Here is a 10,094-nt window from a genome sequence, read left to right as displayed (position 1 = left end):
AGCTCGGAGGAGGCAGTGGGAGGTGGTGGCGGCTGCAGCGCGGGCGCCTGAGGAGGAGGAGGAGAAGCGGGTGAGGGGCGGCGCGGGGCCCGACCTCCGAGCCCCCTCACGGCCCCCGCCCCGCGCCGCCTTGGCTCCCAGTCGCCCCCACCCCGACAGCCCCCCGCCCCGCCCGGCCCCTCCTCGTGTCCAGGCGCCCACGTCTCCTGTCCCCACGGCGGGCTTTGCCCTGTGGTCTCCCGCGGAGGCCTCTCCTGGACACCGCGCTCACCCCCCGCTGCTCCCCGTGCGCCCCCCGAGTCCCACCTGCAGCCCCAGCGCCCGAGCCGACCCCTCTCACACGGCTGGCCGCACGCAGGCCCTGGCCGTGCGGACAGAGCAGGCCTCTCCGCTCCCTGGGGGCCCTCTGCACCCCCTGAGCCCGCTGCCCGGCCTCTCCTGCACACCCTGAGCCCGCTGCCCGGCCTCTCCTGCACCCCCTGAGCCCGCTCGCCCGGCCTCTCCTGCACCCCCTGAGCCCGCTGCCCGGCCTCTCCTGCACCCCCTGAGCCCGCTGCCCGGCCTCTCCTGCACCCCGGGCCTCTGCCTGGCCCCCAGGCCGGCCCCCGCGCCTGTCTAGTTTTTGTCTGGACCCACTGCCTCCCTCCGGCTCCCGCCTCGCCGCAGGTTCACCCCGACTCTGCCTGTGGCCTCTGGGCCCTCTCCTCGCCGTTTCTGGCCGCTCCCTCCTTGTTCCGGTCCACCCGGACGGCGGGGCCGGGGCCAGGGGGCCCGAGGCCCCGGCGTGGGTGCACAGCCGGAGGCCGTGTGGGGCTGGTTGTTTGTTTCAACTCCATTTTTCTCTGCTTGCTGTTTTTTTATTTTTTGACCTGTTCCGTCCCCCGCCCACCCCCGGCCCGGCCGCTTTTGTCCTGTGAGCCCCCCCCCCCCCCAATCCTTGCAGCCGGAGCAGGTGCTGGAATCCCCCCCTCCCCCGGGTCCTGGCCGCCTGGGGCTGCACCGGGACCCTCCTCGACCACTCCCCGAGCGCTCCTGCGGGGAGGGGGCGGACCGGGGCCGGGAGGGTGGGGGTGGGGGGCGCGACAGGCCGGAAGCTCCGAGTGTTTCGCCGGTGCTGGACTCCCGCTGACTCGGACCTGCTGCAGGCCCAGCCTTTAGAGTTCTCCCCGACTGCCCCTGGCCCGCGGGGACTGGCTGCTGCGTGTGCGTGCGTGTGTGCGCGCTGGCCGCCGCGCCGGGGGGCAGGAGGCGCTCGCGGCGCCCGCCTCCCCCGGGCCCGCCCGCCTCCGCACTTGTTGCTTCTCCCCGCCAGGAGCCGGGGCGTCCGCGCTCAGCTTCGCTTTTCTCCCCGTGTGCAGATGAGACCCAGGGCCCGCCAGAGTCGCGCCCGGCTCCTGAGCGGCCCCGAGCAGCGGCAGGCCGGGCCCCCGCGGTCCCTGCTCTCTGCCTGGGACAGCATGGTCCCCGGGCACCATGGGGCCCGACAGAGTGACAGCCCGGGAGCTGTGCGAGAATGACGACCTGGCCACCAGCCTCGTTCTCGACCCCTACCTCGGCTTCCGCACCCACAAGATGAACGTCAGGTGAGGCCGGCGGCCGGGCGGGCCCCCCGCCCCTCGCCCCGGGCCGGAAGGCCCTGGGACCCAGGCGTGCCCTCTCCCCCAGCCCTGTGCCCCCCCTGCGGCGACAGCACTACCTGCGCTCGGCGCTGGAGGCTTTCCTGAAGCAGCGCGACCTGGAGGCTGCGTACCGGGCCCTAACGGTGGGAGGCTGGATGGCCCACTACTTCCAGAGCCGGGGCCCGCGGCAGGAGGCTGCCCTCAAGACCCACGTGAGGGAGCCCTCCCCCACCCCCTCACCCCGCGTCCGCCCCCCGGGGGGCCCCCTGACTCCCTAGCCCCTTGGGACCGCCCGAGGTGAGAGCCTGCAGCATCCTGGGAAGGAGTGGGGGGGCTGTTCCTTTGACAGCTGCAGCGGAGCCCGGGCCGGCCCAGCCGCCTCAGCGCCTGCCCCTCACCCCCCAGGTGTACCGGTACCTCCGCGCCTTCCTGCCGGAGAGCGGCTTCGCCATCCTGCCCTGCTCGCGCTACTCCATGGAGACCAACGGGGCCAAGATCGTGTCCACTCGGGCGTGGTGAGTACACAGCCCGCGGGGGCCGAGGGAGTGGACCCCGCCCGCGGCCCGGCTCACGGCCCGGCCCCCGGCCCCGGTTCGCGGTCCCGGCCCCTGGCCCCGCCCCCGGCCCCCAGCCCCAGCTCACGGCCCGGCTCACGGCCCCGCCCCCGGCCCCGGCCCCCAGCCCCGGTTCACGGTCCAGGCCCCCAGCCCTGGTTCACGGCCCGGCCCCGGCCCCGGCTCACGGCCCCCGGCTCACAGCCCCGCCCCCGGCCCGGCTCACGCCCCCGGCCCCCCGCCCCCGGCCGGCTCACGCCCCCGGCCCCCCGCCCCCGGCCCGGTTCACGGCCTGGCCCCGGCCCCGCCCCCAGCCCGGTTCACGGTCCCGGCCCCCAGCTCCGGTTCACGGCCTGGCCCCGGCCCCGGCTCACGGCCCGGCCCCGGCCCCGGTTCGCGGTCCCGGCCCCTGGCCCCGCCCCCGGCCCCCAGCCCCAGCTCACGGCCCCACCCCCGGCTCACGACCCCGTTCACGGTCCAGGCCCCCAGCCCTGGTTCACGGCCCGGCCCCGGCCCCGGCCCCGGCTCACGGCCCCCGGCTCACAGCCCCCGGCTCACGGCCCCCGGCTCACAGCCCCGCCCCCGGCCCCCCGCCCCCAGCCCCCAGCCCTGGTTCACGGCCCGGCCCCGGCCCCGGCTCACGGCCCCCGGCTCACAACCCCGCCCCCGGCCCCCCCCCCCCGGCGCGGTTCACGGCCTGGCCCCGGCCCCGCCCCCGGCCCGGTTCACGGTCCCGGCCCCTAGCTCCGGTTCACGGCCCGGCCCCCGGCCCCGGCTCATGCCCCGGCCCCGGCCCGGCCCGGCCCGGCCCTGCAGGAAGAAGAACGAGAAGTTAGAGCTGCTGGTGGGCTGCGTGGCCGAGCTGCGGGAGGCCGACGAGGGGCTGCTGCGCGCCGGCGAGAACGACTTCAGCATCATGTACTCCACCCGCAAGCGCAGCACCCAGCTGTGGCTGGGCCCGGCCGCCTTCATCAACCACGGTGAGGCCGGCCGCGGGGCCTGCGGGGCGCCGGCGCGGCCCTGCCCTCTGCCTCGCTCACCGGCCTCTCTTTTCTCTTCCTCCGCCCCCGCCGGCTGCAGACTGCAAACCCAACTGCAAGGTGAGCGCCGTGGCCTGCAGGAGCCGTCCGAGGCGGCCGGGGCTTCGCTGGGCTGCGGGCAGGGTCAGGGCCGGCCGCGCGGCAGACAGAAAGGGGCCCCACGCCCAGGAGCACTAAGTGCAGCCGAGCAGCGTGGCAGCCTGGGGCCGGGTGTCCGAGGGTCTCGAGTGGCGAAGGCAGCAGCCGGCGGGCGCTGCGGGCTGCTGGGCCCAGCAGGCTTCTGGGAAGCACGCTCGGTGCGGGGCAGGAGGCCCGGGCGTGGCCGGGCGCGAGGTGGGAGGGTCTGACCCCAGGAGGACGGGGTGTGGACGGGGTCCCGACCCCTTCCAAGTGGGGAGAGCGGACGGAGGAGTGGTTCCCAAAGGCCCCGGCCTCGGGGAAGGGGCGGAGACTGAGCCGCCCGGCTGGGAAGCCTGGGTGGGCGAGGGGGCGGAGCCTGGCCCTGGCTGCAGAAGTAGGGTAGCTCAGCGTGGAGGGGCGGCCCTGGGCAGGGCGCGGGGTGCTGAGCCGCGGCGGCCCCCAGTTCGTGCCTGCAGACGGGAACGCGGCCTGCGTAAAGGTGTTGCGGGACATCGAGCCGGGGGACGAGGTGACCTGCTTCTACGGCGACGGCTTCTTCGGCGAGAAGAACGAGCACTGTGAATGCCACACCTGTGAGAGGTGCGCGGGGGGCTGGGGTCCCCGAGCCGCGGACGGACCGTGCCTGCTGGGGACCCGCCCCAGCCTCTCCCGTGGTCCTCTCCGCCCGCTTCCCGCCCCTAGGAGAGGCGAAGGAGCCTTCCGGCTGCGGCCCAGGGAGCCGGAGCCGCCCCCACACCCCCCGGACAAGTACGAGCTCCGGGAGACCAAGCGGCGGCTGCAGCGAGGCCTGGAGAGCGGTCCCGGGGCCTGCGCGCACGCGGCCCCGCTGCGCCGCCGCCGGGACCCCTTCTGCGGTGAGCGGCCCCGCCCCCGCCCCGCCTCCGCGGCTGCCCGCGGGCCCGGCTGACGCCTGTCCCTGTCCCCGCAGCCGCCTGCCAGCCCCTGCGTCTGCACAGCCCGCGCCGGGACGCCTCGCCCCTCTGGCTGCACTGGCTGCCTCAGCTCCAGCCCCGGGCCCGCCCGCGGAAGCGCCGCCGCCCGCGGCCCCGGCGGACCCCCGCGGCGCCCGCGCTCCCCGCCGCCTGCGTCTCCCTGCACCGCTGGGGGGGCTGTGGCCCTCACTGCCGCCTGCGAGCCGAGGCCCTGGTGGCTCTGGGGCCCCCTGCCCGAGCCTGCTGGGGCCCCCGGCAGGACTGGCACTGGGCCCGGCGCTACGGGCTGCCCTCCGTGGTGCGGGTGGATCTCAGCCGCCTGGCCCAGGCCGTGCCGGCCACCCGTGTCCCCGCAGAGACCCCGGGCCCCACCCCCATCCCCAAGCAGGCCCTGGCCTTTGCCCGCTTCTCCCCACCCAAGCGCCTGCGGCTGGTGGTCAGCCACGGCTCCATCAACCTGGACGTCAACGGAGACGCGTCCTGATCGGCGGGGTAGGGAGGCCCCGAGACAGGCCGAAGGAGGGTTCTCCCGGGGGTCCTCCAGCAGGAGCCCTGGGCCTCTGTGAGGGAGCTGACCCCCCTGAGCCCGGCAGAGCTCCGGCCTGTGAGGGGGCTGCTCTGGACGCCCCCCACCCAGGGATCTGGTCCCTGACCCTTTGTCACTGCTGACCCCTGAGCCGCCCCCACCCTGCGGGGAGCCCTGGCCGCTTGCTGCCCTCCCTCCCCCGCCCCCTTCTCAGGACTGCAGGAGCCACCCCCTCCCTTGAGCCCCTTCTTCCGCGGGGAGCAAAGCCATAAGGGGGTGGGGGCCGCCCGTGGCGTCTCCTGGCCCAGGCCTCGAGAGGAGGTGGGACTGATGTTTTGGGGGGAGTGGGTTAGCTCTTAGCTCTGCAGCTGTCTGAGGTTGGGGGGACGGTGCGGGGAGGGGTGTCTGGGGGGCACGTCTTCCTCGCTGCCCCCCGTGGGTCTCAGGGAGGCCGGGTGCGACCTCATCTTTCTCATGGTGCTATCCCTGGTGCTACTGGGGTGTGGGGGCTGCCTCCCCTCCCCCACACCAGAACGGGGTATGTTGGGGGATTGGAAGCACTTGAACTTTTTATTTTATTAAAGCCTTGTTATAAGCGACCCCCTCAGAGGTCTCTGGTATTATGTTGCGGTGGGATGGGGGGCGGGGCCCTCTACCTCAAGGGGACTGGGGAGTGCTGGGGTCTCGGGAGGGTGCCGGGGCTCGAGGGGACCGGGAGGCGCGGGGTCTCGGGAGGGTGCCGGGGCTCGGGGGGACCGGGAGGTGCGGGGTCTCGGGAGGATGCCGGGGCTCGAGGGGACCGGGAGGCGCGGGGTCTCGGGAGGTGCGGGGTCTTGGGAGGCGCGGGGTCTCGGGAGGGTGCCGGGGCTCGGGGGGACTAGGAGGTGCGGGGGCTCGGGAGGTGCAGGGGCTCGAGGGGACCGGGAGGTGCGGGGTCTCGGGAGGGTGCCGGGGCTCGGGGGACCGGGAGGCGCGGGGTCTCGGGAGGGTGCCGGGGCTCGGGGGGACCGGGAGGTGCGGGGTCTCGGGAGGGTGCCGGGGCTCGAGGGGACCGGGAGGTGCGGGGTCTCGGGAGGTGCGGGGTCTTGGGAGGCGCGGGGTCTCGGGAGGGTGCCGGGATTCGAGGGGACCGGGAGGCGCGGGGTCTCGGGAGGGTGCCGGGGCTCGGGGGGACTAGGAGGTGCGGGGGCTCGGGAGGTGCAGGGGCTCGAGGGGACCGGGAGGTGCGGGGTCTCGGGAGGGTGCCGGGGCTCGGGGGACCGGGAGGCGCGGGGTCTCGGGAGGGTGCCGGGGCTCGGGGGGACCGGGAGGTGCGGGGTCTCGGGAGGGTGCCGGGGCTCGAGGGGACCGGGAGGTGCGGGGTCTCGGGAGGTGCGGGGTCTTGGGAGGCGCGGGGTCTCGGGAGGGTGCCGGGATTCGAGGGGACCGGGAGGCGCGGGGTCTCGGGAGGGTGCCGGGGCTCGAGGGGACCGGGAGGCGCGGGGTCTCAGGAGGTGCGGGGTCTTGGGAGGCGCGGGGTCTCGGGAGGGTGCCGGGGCTCGAGGGGACCGGGAGGCGCGGGGTCTCGGGAGGCGCGGGGTCTCGGGAGGGTGCCGGGGCTCGGGGGGACCGGGAGGTGCGGGGTCTCGGGAGGGTGCCGGGGCTCGAGGGGACCGGGAGGTGCGGGGTCTCGGGAGGGTGCCGGGGCTCGGGGGGACCGGGAGGCGCGGGGTCTCGGGAGGGTGCCGGGGCTCGGGGGGACCGGGAGGCGCGGGGTCTCAGGAGGCGCGGGGTCTTGGGAGGCGCGGGGTCTCGGGAGGGTGCCGGGGCTCGAGGGGACCGGGAGGTGCGGGGTCTTGGGAGGTGCGGGGTCTCGGGAGGCGCGGGGTCTCGGGAGGGTGCCGGGGCTCGAGGGGACCGGGAGGTGCGGGGTCTCGGGAGGGTGCTGGGGCTCGAGGGGACCGGGAGGTGCGGGGTCTCGGGAGGCGCGGGGTCTCGGGAGGTGCGGGGTCTCGGGAGGGTGCCGGGGCTCGGGGGGACCGGGAGGCGTGGGGTCTCGGGAGGGTGCCGGGGCAGCAGATTGTGGTGGAGAGGATCCCCTGTTTTCCAGGTGAGGTGACGCAGAAGCACAGACTTGCCCAAGGCCTCATGGGGACAAAGACCCCACCCCCACAGGGCCCAGGGGGGACGGGTAGGGGGCCCTGGCCTGCACAGGTGCAGGGCTGTGCCCTGTGCCAGCCGATGGAGGCCCTGAACCTTCACCTCTGTCCAGCTCTGGCGCAGTGTCTCCTAACTCAAAGCTGTGTTTGATGAAGCCGCTCGCTCCGTGCACGGTGAGTGGGCGTGTTCTGGGTCCTGCAGCCACCTTCTCCACCCCTGGGTGTCCTGCAGGCTTTTCCTGAGGCCGCCTGGACCTGAACAGCTCACACAGCCTATGGGGTTTCCCTCTTCACCCGGGCCCTGTGTTGGCACCCCTTCCTGGAGCTGGTGGGGGAGGAGAGACACGGGCAGTGCTCATGGGAATGGGGAGTTGGGCGCCAGTTGAGCACAGGCAACTTTTTTCCATTAAGTTCACTTACGTGGGGCTGGGCTGTGTCGCAGCGGGTGAAGTCACCGCTCGTGATGCCAGCATCCCAGGTGGCAGTGCCACTTGAGTCCCGGCTCCTCTGCTTTCTCTCCAGTTGCCTGCGAATGCTCCTGGGAAAGCAGCCGGTGATGGCCCAAGTGCTTGGGCCCCTGCCACCCACGTGGGAGACTGCAGCTCCTGGCTCCTGGCTTCAGCCCGGCCCAGTTCCAGCTGTCAGAGACATTTGTAGAGTGAGCCAGTGGATAGATGACCTATCCATTTCTCTCTTTATGACTTGAAATAGTAATAATAATAATAATAATAACAGATACTGCCTGAAGTCCCGCTTGGGGCCAGAGCCACCCTTAGCCTGGGGAGCTGTGGGCCAGAGCGATTCAGGGTTATAGGGAGGGGGCCACACGGTGCGTTGATCAAGGACAGTCCAGGAGGGGCGGGTGCACCTGCCCCGGGCCTCCGCGGCGTCTGCAGAGCCCATCTTGACCCCTGGGTACCACAGGCAAGCACAGGAGCTCAGGGCAGCACCAACCAGGTAGTGGGGCCCAGAGGACTTCTGTGCAGCCGGGCTTGGCGTCCTGGACTCACCGCAGCGGCTCAGAGAGGGGCAGTGCCTGGGGGCCGGGCAGGGCGGTGGCCACAGGCAAAGGGAGTCCAAGAGAAACCGGAAGTCAGGTGAGAAAGGCGGCTGAGCCCGCGGGGATGCGACAGTGCTCCAACTTGGGCAGGGGTGGAGCGTTCCGGGACTGGTTGATGAGGTCATCCCCGGGCTGCCCATCCAGGGCCTCCGGCTGTCCAGCACGCTGACTTCAGGACTGGAATTGTCTCTGGACACAGCCCCCTGCCGCCACGCTCGAACACCCAGGCCAGACCCTGGCCCTCCCCGACGCCCGCCCGGTGCAGTGGTGAGGGAACTTGTCCCAGCCGCACGGCTCTGAGAATGGACGTGAACCCCTTCTCAGATGTGGCCCAGACTCGGGATCCAGGAGGCCGGGGCTGCACCGCCTGGGGGCTGCATGGGGAGGGGAGGAGTGGGAGCCCCGGCCTGGGGTTTGAGCCCAGGGTGAATGGCGGTGCAGCCAGTGTGGCTCTGCCCGAGGGGCTGGGGGTAGTGGGAGGGAGTAGGGGGAGGCCCAGCTGCTCTGAGCGTCACTGGGGTCCAGGAGGTGGCCACTGTGGATGCAGGTCGGGGGAAGTGACCAGGAGCCATGGGAGAGGTGGTGACAACCAGGGAGCGGGAGGTGAGGAGGCCGGGGCCCCCGACTCCGTGTGTGTGTGGGGGGGAGGTGACCAGGAGCCGTGGAGGTGGTGACAACCAGTGAGCGGGAGGTGAGGAGGCCGGGGCCCCCGACTCCGTGTATGTGGGGGGGAGGTGACCAGGAGCCATGGAGGAGGTGACAACCAGGGAGCGGGAGGTGAGGAGGCCGGGGCCCCCGACTCCGTGTGTGTATATGGGGGTGAGGTGACCAGGAGCCATGGAGGTGGTGACAACCAGGGAGCGGGAGGTGAGGAGGCCGGGGCCCCCGACTCCGTGTGTGTATATGGGGGGAGGTGACCAGGAGCCATGGAGGAGGTGACAACCAGGGAGCGGGAGGTGAGGAGGCCGGGGCCCCCGACTCCGTGTGTGTATATGGGGGGGAGGTGACCAGGAGCCGTGGAGGTGGTGACAACCAGGGAGCGGGAGGTGAGGAGGCCAGGGCCCGGCTCCTGGCTCCGTGTGTGTGTGTACATACATGTGTTTGTGTGTGCCTATGTGTATGTGTACATGTATGGGGGGGAGGTGTTCAGGAGCAGCAGAAGGTGCTGGGAGGAGACCTGGTGGTGGGAGGGGGCGGGGTTAGTGGCCTGGGAGGGAAAGGAGGCTGGGCCCCATGGGGAGGAAGTGGGCCCTGGCCCTGCCCAGGAGTGTGGCCCTGGCTGCACAGTGCCTGGGTGCCCGCCCCAGCCCTGGACCATCACCGCGTGACTCAGCCCTCTGTGGACAGCCACAGCCTAGAGCAGCCCTGTGTCACACAGGCCCTGACCTCAGCAGGCCTGTGGGGGTGGGTGGCGGGCAGGTGGGGGGGCAGGGGGCGGGGCCTGTCATCTGAGCTCCCGCCCTCTGCCCCAGTCTCCTGATAAGGGGACTCAGGTTACAGTTGGGGAAACAGGGTTAGTCACGGTCACGGCTGAACCCTGGAGTTGAAGAGCATCTTCCAGGAGCCCCGCCCCCGCCCCAGGTGGGAAGCAGGACCAGGCCAGGGTCCACTCCTGCATCTGGGGACAGGCAGCGTTGCAAGGGGCGCCTGCCCTGCTGGGGCTGCCGGGATGAAGGGCCCGGCCTCGGGTCATCCTGTAGTCACTCAGCCACAGAACCCAAGGGACCTGCATCGGAGGGGGGGCAGGAGAAGGGCACTGGGGCTCAGGGGCGGCAGGTGAGGGGGCAACGGACGCGGGGCAACGGAGCCCGACGGGCAGCGGGCAGGACGCACAGCCAGGGAGGCAGCAGTGGTCAAAGAAGACCCTCCCCCCGCCCCGGGACCCTGGGAGGGCTGGGCTGGCTGCGGGGAGGGGCTGAGTGGCGGTCGTGCTGGGGACACTGGGTGCCATTGGGTGGGCCAGTGTTGGGGCCCCCACCTGCTGGGTCTGTGCGCGCCTGCCGCATGCCCTGCGCCCCATAACCGGCGACAGCAGGGGCACCCGGGGCGCGCATTAAGAGCCATCAGCAGCAACGTAACTTTAT

The 10,094-nt window shown here is 72.8% G+C and overlaps 1 protein-coding gene across 2 annotated transcripts; it reads left to right on the top strand.

Annotated features, from left to right (window-relative positions):
- On the top strand, positions 1–5,406 carry KMT5C (lysine methyltransferase 5C). Of its 2 annotated transcripts, XM_062177696.1 has the most exons (9): positions 1–70; positions 1,359–1,583; positions 1,666–1,831; positions 2,025–2,134; positions 2,990–3,153; positions 3,254–3,273; positions 3,797–3,933; positions 4,036–4,208; positions 4,283–5,406. In XM_062177696.1, the coding sequence occupies exons 2-9, from the start codon at positions 1,474–1,476 to the stop codon at positions 4,768–4,770; spliced, it is 1,368 nt and encodes a 455-aa protein (XP_062033680.1). In that variant the 5' UTR covers positions 1–70; positions 1,359–1,473; the 3' UTR covers positions 4,771–5,406. The 2 variants fall into 2 exon arrangements, with proteins under 2 accessions (XP_062033680.1, XP_062033681.1); XM_062177697.1 differs by lacking the exon at positions 1–70 and having other exon boundaries at positions 1,299–1,583.
- The last annotated feature ends 4,688 nt before the right edge of the window (positions 5,407–10,094 follow it).

This window comes from Lepus europaeus, chromosome 19 (genome assembly GCF_033115175.1).
Source record: "Lepus europaeus isolate LE1 chromosome 19, mLepTim1.pri, whole genome shotgun sequence".
Classification (NCBI taxonomy): domain Eukaryota; kingdom Metazoa; phylum Chordata; class Mammalia; order Lagomorpha; family Leporidae; genus Lepus; species Lepus europaeus.
The sequence above is the reverse complement of the archived record's forward strand: the minus strand, read 5'-3'. Positions and strand labels throughout refer to the sequence as shown.

Coding starts and splice junctions, on each gene's coding strand:
- KMT5C (XM_062177696.1), top strand. CDS start 1,474: ATGGGGCCCGACAGAGTGACAGCCCGGGAGCTGTGCGAGAATGACGAC. Junction 1,832..2,024: donor AGGCTGCCCTCAAGACCCAC/GTGAGGGAGCCC, acceptor CTCACCCCCCAG/GTGTACCGGTACCTCCGCGC. Junction 3,274..3,796: donor ACTGCAAACCCAACTGCAAG/GTGAGCGCCGTG, acceptor GGCGGCCCCCAG/TTCGTGCCTGCAGACGGGAA.